Consider the following 10,076-nt stretch of genomic DNA (forward strand, 5'->3'; position numbering starts at 1 on the left):
TGTGTATAAGAGACAGGAGTTATGGTGTAAATATAGGAGAAGGTTTTTTGGAAGTAAACATAAAAAATGCAATGAGGGCCGAATATTAAATATTTTTTTTAATGCTAAAATAATAATAATAATTATTATTATTATCATCATTATTATTAGTGGTATTAATAGTGGTAGCAATAATCAGTGTTTAGAATTGACATGGGCGGGGGAGGACGAGGGGGATGGAAATGTTTGGGCGCTAGCTAGAGGAGCGAGGTAATAATTAGGTGATTTTTTTTACTATATTTGTCTCTTTGATAAGCAAGTTTTAGTGCATGGGAAGGCGTAATTTTTAAATATTATTATTAATAGGCCGATTATATTGTTTATTATAAAACTCTGTGTAATCGCCGATGGTATATATTTTGGCCTCCTGTCACTATAATTAATTTACTTTGGCGATGGGGGTTGAACAGAAAAACGAAATTGAAATAGGATCAAATACGCTGGTGACATCAAAGTTTGTAAGCTTTTAAGCAAGTTCTTTGATAAAGTCACATATATCACATGGGAAAATTTCGTCTTATTCTCTTTTCTTCAGCTTTTGATTAATGTTTTATAAATCCATAGGAAGCTTTGAAAAGCAAAGTAGATTTCCTATTCTTAAATAGTAATTATAGTTGTTATCCGAATGTGTGTATTGTTTTGATGATTGAAACAGCTTATCCAGCTGACATTTCAATTCCCTAAAAATAATTTAAACGTTTAAATAAAGTAAAAATAATTAACGTTTGATCACGAGTGTTTCATCCATGGGCTTACAAAAACATTAGGCCTATTGAGTTTTCTAACAAAAAAAATCGTATGTATGTATGTATATAATATGTCATTTCCAGAACGCGCCCTCCCAAACACTCCCCCTTAGACCAAGGTCCTCGATTAGTACTTCACCCTTTCCCCCCTCCGGTGACAAATCCCTTCTATTCTTGTTAAGTAGGCCTAATGTAAGAGTGTGACTCTTCATCTTTCTTTGATTGGCTGTATATTGCAGCAAGATTTGCATAATACTCTGCAGTGTAGTGGCGATTACGTTGTGAAAACATTTTACCTACCAAATTTTCAAACGACTTTTAAGGACCCATATCTAAGAATTTGGTTTTCTACTTATTATATGGACACCTAAGGGATAGCAGTTATAAGAGTGGGCGACTAGAACTTAAGTATTGTTTTCCGCTGATGTCTTTAGAGACTTCAATACATAGATAATGCTGTCAGTGATTTCCACGCACAAGAAGACGGGTCAAAATTAGGATCAATCGCATTTTGAGGCACCTGAACTTGTGAAAAATTATCTTCTAGGTCTAAAATCAGTTGGTTCTACAAGAATCATAACAAATACTAAAGGAGGTTAATATTTTTCGCTTGCGCAAATTTTACATCAATAAATAATTGGTGATTCTACTTAGAGTAGGCCTACACAAAGTGCTCAACATCCTCCGATTGATATTCTGGTCATAAGGTGGTATTCATTTGTGGATTTCGAAACAAAAAGACGATAATATTTCATGTTCACGCCAGCTCTTGTCATAGCTCTAAAGACCGTACGTCTTGAAGCGTACCAGTATATAAGCTAGGCCCCAATAGTAATACTTCCAGCTTTCCGGATTTCATTTTCAAAAATGTGTACCTTAATTAGCCGTTCACAACATAGGCCTGAATTTTGTTTTCTAATTGTTCTGACAACATCCGTGAAATACGCGGTCCTACAAATGGGTGGATTTATTGAGCAATATTTTGATTGACTGCTGGGCAACACCATATGTCAGTAACTTCCGACTACCATTTCCACAACCGATCCCTAGGCACAAAAAAATGTATATCAACACACAAGCTCTCAGATCATCCAGAGAAATAAATATGTTACGGAATGCCAATACATTTTTTATGTGTCAATGGTTATTGCAGATTTTTTAAAACTGTTTGGAGACTTGGTAGGTCCTAATAAAAGCCAATTTCTTCACAAAAATATAAACAACTAATTCAATATTTAATGTAGGCCTACTTAAATATTAACATTGAATTACTTCACATTCTTGAACAGAATTATTCAACATTCCTATTTGGAAGATTAAATATGCCTTCTAGATGACCACTGTAATTAATGCCAGCAAAGATGGTAATGACATTAGGGCATTATATTATATATTAATTATACTTTTAAATAGTTACCGTATTTATTCAAATAAACGCCCGGGCCTCTATTGTTGAAAAGGGTTCTTGAGGTGGCGTTCATTCGAGAGAGGCGTTATTTTTTTTCATGTAAACTTAATATATACTCAAATAAAAACTACAACACATAATTACCGCCAATGTGTTGTTGCGTAATCATAAAGACATATTGATCTCAACCAGGTTAGAAAAATGTAATCCTACTGGAGTAGAACATTAATAGAATGTGATTGCTTCCATATAGTTTTGTTTGCAATCATTTGGGGGGAGCATTTATTCAGTAAAAAATATACGCCCCGGGGCGTTTACTTGAGGAGGTGTTTATTCCAAATTAGGTTCTTGAATGCATCTTTGTTTTAACGTAACAAAAATCAAGTAATTTATTAAGACTGGTTGTGCAACACGTGTCCCAATTTCATGAAGTTGTCTATTCGAAATATCTGAATGTACAATCTGAATCAACTTTTATTATAAAAAAATAATGTCTTTTAGGTCAAGTTTAATTTTTGTTATCAGCATACTCTGTATTCCCAAGTCAATCTGTATCCTTTAACATACAGTTTGGTTAGCCCACAGGATAACGTTTTGCCCATCAAAATCCATGATGTTAAATGTAGGCCTAATCCATCAAATCCCAGGAAGTTGATATAGGCATAGGTACATTTTCATAGGTACATATTAATAGATAAATCAAAAATATTACACCTACAACATATTTATTGAACCATCGAGTGTACAATACTGGAAACAAATCGGCATAAACTAGGTTTTAAGTTCCCAGACAAGGGCTCTGAAACGTGAAAACACAGTAAGCAATGGCTAGGGGCCAAACGTTTTTGTACCTACTTAAATTATAAACATAATACAATACCAGCAAATATATGTTAATGAAACGTTCATTCAAAACTCGTTACGACTCGCAACTGCTGTTTTTTACGAACGTCCAAAAAGTCTTAAGCCTGTCCACACTATCAGATTTTATATGACAAAAACATGCGATATGCCTAAATATGGTCATGATGACATCACATCATAACCATATATAGGCACATCAGGACTATATATGGGAATACAAGTTTTTTATAGTGTGGACAGAGCTTTACCATGTGTTTAGAGATTTCATTTCATTTTCGGACACAGGGGGTGGCGTCCGAGCGACGGGGAGGGGCCGAATGGTCCAGGGGCAAAACCCTCAAGGGTTATAAGGGCTTATATAATCGATTTTAGAGTCTACTAATATGAGAAAATACATAAATACATACCCCAACAAATTGTGTCTTTTTTTCCCAACTCTCCTGACCCTCCCCCACTGCTGGTCTCATCCCTGCATTATTCTAAAAACAACATATATAATAAATAATGTAATACTAGCTGCATAATGATGCTGATGTACTGGTGCTATCTCTCGTGCCATGATGCTCTGACTTGGTTTTCACTTGAAATGGGTTTCTTTTTGTAACATGCAATACACAATTATATGTATTAATATCCTTTTTTATACTGTAAAATATCAAGTAGTTTTGCATCGATATCCATCACACTAAGCATGGTGCTTATAAGGTTTCTGGTCATGAATTAATAAGCAACCATATACAATGTGCAGGTACCTCGACTCTCTTGAGAAATATTCCAGTTGATGTTCTAACTGTTTCTGTTGTTACTGATTAAATCAAGATATAAACACTTGAATAGAGTGGCATACATTTAGAGTGGAGTGGGGTCATTTACCACACAATGCGTGTGCCCCCAAATGCCTCTCGCTCCCGCACTGAAAACTAACGCTGTTAAAAATAACCTTATACTACATCACTCCCCAGCTAGCATTCCAGTTTCCTGTTTCCTCATCCCTCCCACCTTCACTTTGGCACCTAACTTACTATTGCACCACTCCCCCAAAGGGGCAGATCCAGAGATGTTCGAACGGAGGGGGGCGATCGAGAGACAACACTATCCTAGAGATGGATGGTCCGCATGGCCCCAAAGGAAATTTTTGTTCTCTAGATGCCTGGAAATAACCTCTGAGGGGTTTTGGACGATCAATAATTTCTTTTTCTTTCTTTCTTTTTTCCTCTTTTTTGACTTTCCATGAAGGGAGAAGGCTAGGACTGGCCCACCCCCTCCCCCACTAAGTCTTCCCCTGGTTCTGTGAATCCCTCAATGTAAGTACTAATTAATTACACCACTGCTTGACTAAAAAATCCAGTTAATTTTCAATAACAATTTTTTATGCCCATCTGACAGATCACAGACACACTATAACCAAATGTATTCATGAAGCTTTGGGAGTTGAGGTATTTTTTACAGGACTGTGAATCCAGGATCTAGGCCACAAAAACACAGGTCCCTGTTGAATATGTGGGCCTCTCTCACCCGGTGTCACATCATGAGACCCCTGTCTCATCACCCTCCAAAGTACTAGGTAATCCTTTAGTTTCTGCATCACTGCCACAAGTCCTCTGTGCTTTCTGCTCAGTGTCTAATGATAGATCTCCTTCTTGACATTTTCGTTTTGTGCCTTTGTTTTTATTCCTAATTCCAGACTTCTTTATTTTTGGGTTTGGAGCTGAAATGAAATAAGACAAAGATGTAAAATATCTTCACCTTCACAAATAATCAGTAGAATACCATTGATGGTGTGAATATTGAAACTGGAAATTTAAATTTATGAAAGATTAATACGTTTCCTCTGAAGACAGTTAGAGTATACTAACCTAAATGTTGGGACATTACAATCCAAATGGTTTTTCTCGGAACCAAATACTGTCAATTGAGATTTGTAACATATACCACATGGTGCACCGAAAACTTACAATTAATTTTAAATACTATGATGGAAACTTTCCAGCACAAGAAAAGAAAATAAAGATGTCAATAATAAAAGTAACAATGAATAAATGTGGCAGACAAGCCAAAACAGTCACATTTTGCAAAAAAAAAAAAAATAAATAAATAAATTTTTAGTTATTAATACAGGGTTAAACAGTAAAATGAAAGTTATAAAATTTTAAAACAATCATTTAAATCTGACATTCTGTTTATGAAGTTACCGGAGCAGCTGCTTAACAGACAGTATTTGAGAAATCTGCCTTCAACGTTTTAGGTTTTCGGACATTCTCTCAGGCAAAGACCACCTCCAAATCATTAAAAAATGTTGGTTTAATATTGAAAATGGAGAAAATAACAACATAGCATGATGTACGGATAATTATATAAAGTTCTGATTAGCGCAATAAAATAGATTTCAAAAATTGTGACGTTCGAACATGTTTTCGCCATTATCTCCGAAACACGATTTGCGAGCAGTGGCTGGTTTAGCTATTGTCTTTGCCATAAATGTCTTTGCCATAAAAGCATTTAATAAAAACATTAAACATTTATTAGTCATAAAAGTTTAAATCGGGAAACCGATCTATATTATCACAAAGTATTTTTTTGCTAATTTCAGTTTTCTGGTATATGAATTCTTGCTAGCCAATTGAATGGTCTATGCAATGAATTTATAAAATAGTGCATTGCTTCAATTTGCAACAAAGTAAGCTATATTTTCAATTGGAATATAATACTTAAATACATGTAAGCAATTCAGAATTTGTTATACAGTATAACCCCTTTTAAGGGGACACCTTGCAAGATAAAAAAAAATGTTCCCTTAGTAGGGGTTGGCTATAGTGTTAATATACTTTCATCCATTTTCTGGCCAAAAAAGTGTCACACTTTAATAGAAGTGTCCCAAAGGAGGTGTTGAACTGGATTGTTTATTAGCACACTATAAAGGCCTGTTTATACTTGCAACGATAACGATACGATAAAAAGCAAAAAAGCAATTGTTCATATAGAAAATAAAAGATAACGATTTATTGTGTATACGATAACAAAAAACTTTGACAAATCAATTCAAATGATGTCATAATCATGGAACAAGGATAAAATCGTTGTTACTACTACGATTTTATCATTTTCCCATGAACATGACGTCATTTTAACTGATTTGTTAAAATATTTTTTTAGCTTTTATCGTTATCGTTGCAAGTATGAACAGGCCTTAAGCTTTATCAGCAATCTCAACTACTCTTTATATGTATTTCATTCAGTAGCAACTTAAATAACAACTCTAATAATCAATTAATACTTACCATTTGGATTTTGGAATTCATAAAACTCCTTCAGCATCTGAATTGCTTCCTCAGCAAAAACACCACTTACACACTGTGAAAAACAAAATTATTTGATAAATACAGTTTAAGAATTATAATTAACATTCTTAAAAAATTCAAATTCCATGTCAAATTTGCTTTAAGCAATAGCAGGGGTTCATTTTTGAAAAGACATATTTCAAGCTGGTCAGTGCTCTGTGAACATACTGTATTGTTGGAAATAACTTTTCCAAGCATGGATTAAATAAAAAGTGTGGGATATTATTTTTTACCTTACCTCAAACTTGGTTCCATTGCCAATGAGATCATCACTATGGATACTGAGAATAGAGCCACACCCACCAAACCTTTGATTGCGGCAACCGTATACTACCCGGGGAATGTATGTGATTTGGTTATGAAAAAAAGTGAAGAAATTGATTTTTAAATACAGTCAATCAATCTATCATTAGTATTAGAGTGTGGAGGCTCTAGAATGTATTCAAGTGAGAAAAGTTGTAGAATAAGGGGGTCTTGTAAATTTTCAGTTTGGGTCCAGGGGAAAAACCCACCTGGGGCCTAGGGGTGCAGTAATGATTATAATAATATTTATTTATATAGCACATTTTCAGACATCTGTTCAATGCGCTTTACATAAAAAGATGATAAAATACAACATTAAAATAGGCAACATTATACAACAAAATTACAAGCATTATTATAATATAGAAAGACTACCAAAATATACTTATTATTATTAATTACATCATTAAAATAATTAAAAATCACAATCAATGAAATTAATATAATTAATTACCTAACAAACTATATTATACAATTATTCCAAATTATTACAATACAATACTGATCAATTAACAATTTAAATTCAATAGCTACAATATGGAAGGACCAATATCAATTAAATGGAAAGATAATAAAAATATAATTATCACAGATAAGCTTGCAAAGGGAAAATTTCTCAGCTGTTCCAGGAGGTTATAGAACTTCTATGCTCATGGAATTATCATTAGAAACCAAGAAAATTTGAATTATAGATTAGGAAAATTTACCCATGAAGTCAAAACAATGTGCATATTGTTTCTTGTACAAGCCCTTGGGAAGGGCATGAAAAGAATTCCCACAAGGGGCCCAACATCACCTCCGCAGCCTGGATTAATATTATTATGATTTCCTGAAAGGATACTAAGTAGCCTGAGAGCAGCAGAACACATAATACAAGGTTCAACGGTCACATACAGCGTCGTCCGCTTAAAAACAGCATTGTGATCTTTATCTAAATTTCTACACCAATCAATCACTTGATCAGCAGCTACTAGTTCAGCATGTCGGGTCGCCTGCAATGATATAACATATATAATTTCAAAAATTTCAATGTTACATATATTTCTATCAAACTCTATGCACATAGAACACTCTATATAATGTATTACTGTGTTTACTGAATTAATTTTATAAAACATTAACAATTGCATTTTGGCATTCTATAGTGTACCATAATTATTAACTAAAAAAATTAAATTATGTAAACTAACATTGTTTAGGAAATTTAAATCATTTCATGTAAAATAATAAACAAAATTTATTTATTTATTTATTCAAGACCCAACAGTGTGTCAAACACCAAAACAGGGTCGCCATAAAAATACAATATGATATAAAAAATATAAGCCTAAAGATTAAAAAATACATATAATAACATAAAATTCATTTTTACATATTAAATATTATGGATTACATTAAAGGTCAAAATATTACAATTAAAAATATCGACACTTGGAAACATTTGAACTAAATTATTGTATGAAAGAGCAACACGACGAACAATACCATTTTTACAAACATTAACACGGGAATACTGAACTTTTAACAAATGATTAATATGAAGCTTACGCACAGGAACATGAAAATAAAAATTTGACACAAGGTTACAATCAAACTTAGAATTTCAACATTTAAAAAGAAAAATAAGGTCATTCCGTCTGCGTTTAGTAGATGGTAGAAATTTTTCACAGCTTAGCGAACCAGATGCTGAGACGATGAACTTAATGAATTTATTGTGAATCCGGTCTATTCTAGTAGCATGAGTTGAGATACTGAGACACTAATTTCTTGTTATTACAAATTTTAGTAAATTTAGTGAGCAAAACTGACACTAGGTGCTAATTATAAACTATAATCTACTTTACAATTTTGTTAGATAATAAAATTTAATTAATTTAATTCAATGTATTTTAGTTCATGGAGGTTATTAATGTAAATTGTAAATGATGATGATTATAAAATTGAATTATATATTTTTATATTTTCATATTAACTGTGCTACAGTTTATTTTTATTACTATTGTACATATTATTAGATTTTATAATTGTAAATTTTAATGGAAATTATTAAAGATGATTCTTATATTCAATGTTATATTTATTTAATAAGTAGTATTGAGTCTGTTGTTTTAGTTCTTGTATGTGTTTTACATTAATGTAAATGAGGGGCAACCGATTCCTTGGATTTATAGTGAATTCTTGCTTAAGCTGTCTCTGACCATTGTTGTTTGATTTGATTCTGTTTTGGGTCAAATAATTAAATAAATAAAATGAAAATAAAATTCGCAATTTCAATTACAATGCAGATATGTTGGAATGCCAATTAACAAATAAAGGCAAACACTATATGTAGATCAGTGATAATATTAGCATACTGATATGACCAATCAAATTTTCAATTCCAACAGTAGGTTTGTCCCCATCAGTATGGTAATGCTATTACTTCTACAATCATATTACCCACATTTTTTGTTTCATTTACTTCATTTCTACCACAGCCAATGATATGACCTTCATAGACCATGATGCAACCCACTGGAACCTCATCTTTCAAAAATGCTTCTCTTGCCTGTTGATAAACAAATGCATCACAGTTATTTTTTTTGTTTGTCTAATTACAATAATTCCTACCAGGTTATTCAAATAACAAATTTGGCCTATGAGTGATGGCATTTCATCTTGGCAATAATTTCAGTGTACATAACTCGTGATTTACAAAGATGTTTAAACATTTTAAAATGCCAATCAACACAATGATGGAATACTCAACGATTCAGCAGGAATTTCCCATTACAGTATCCTTATATAGTCTCATAAAAAAATTGAGATTAGAAATTCTTTCATTTAAATTGGCCAGAATATTATGTACTACTGCTTTAAGTACGGTGTAGAGTGAATGAAAAATTAAAAAGGTCAAATTTCATGCACAATCTCTAGCTCCGGACCCTGACACAGGTATGTCATAATTCTCCATCATGCGCGGTAAAACAAACATCAAATTGTAGAAATAAATGCCATTTGTTGCTTGTCAGGAGATGCATGATGATAGTATTATAATAACTTATGTCGGTTTAATATTCTTTTCTAGGCCTACTCGAAATGTTGTTCGAGTACACAGCCTACTATCGCGGAACCAGACTCACAAGAGTCGCGTTAAAAAGACTATTCGTTCTAGGAGAGTTCTGTTCATTTTGGTCCTAATATTCGAGTAGTTTTATCGTACATTATTTCATAATTTCGTGATATTTTACCATCTGAACTGCTTTCGTCATCCAGTGAATGATTTCTGCTGAATGGGTCTTGCCTTCATGATGACTATCACTTGTAGCACTTGATTTTTCGGCTTCCTTTCTAGTATTTGCTGAAAACGTGTTTGGGATTTCCATTTCAATGTTTACA

The 10,076-nt window shown here is 32.9% G+C and overlaps 1 protein-coding gene across 1 annotated transcript; it reads right to left on the reverse strand.

The window, feature by feature from the left end:
- Positions 1-3,636: 3,636 nt before the first annotated feature.
- LOC117100541 (tRNA-specific adenosine deaminase 2-like) lies at positions 3,637-10,074 on the reverse strand. Its single transcript, XM_033240311.1, has 6 exons — positions 9,929-10,074; positions 9,142-9,246; positions 7,538-7,690; positions 6,634-6,738; positions 6,336-6,408; positions 3,637-4,765 (listed from the first exon to the last, which is right to left on the reverse strand). The coding sequence occupies exons 1-6, from the start codon at positions 10,061-10,063 to the stop codon at positions 4,584-4,586; spliced, it is 753 nt and encodes a 250-aa protein (XP_033096202.1). The 5' UTR covers positions 10,064-10,074; the 3' UTR covers positions 3,637-4,583.
- Between the last annotated feature and the right edge of the window lie 2 nt (positions 10,075-10,076).

This window comes from Anneissia japonica, unplaced genomic scaffold (assembly GCF_011630105.1).
Source record: "Anneissia japonica isolate Jap-2015-1 unplaced genomic scaffold, ASM1163010v1 scaffold685_len2926416_cov193, whole genome shotgun sequence".
Taxonomy (NCBI): domain Eukaryota; kingdom Metazoa; phylum Echinodermata; class Crinoidea; order Comatulida; family Comatulidae; genus Anneissia; species Anneissia japonica.

Coding starts and splice junctions, on each gene's coding strand:
- LOC117100541 (XM_033240311.1), bottom strand. CDS start 10,063: ATGGAAATCCCAAACACGTTTTCAGCAAATACTAGAAAGGAAGCCGAA. Junction 7,691..9,141: donor AAGTAAATGAAACAAAAAAT/GTGGGTAATATG, acceptor ATATCATTGCAG/GCGACCCGACATGCTGAACT. Junction 6,409..6,633: donor GCAATGGAACCAAGTTTGAG/GTAAGGTAAAAA, acceptor TGTTTTTCACAG/TGTGTAAGTGGTGTTTTTGC.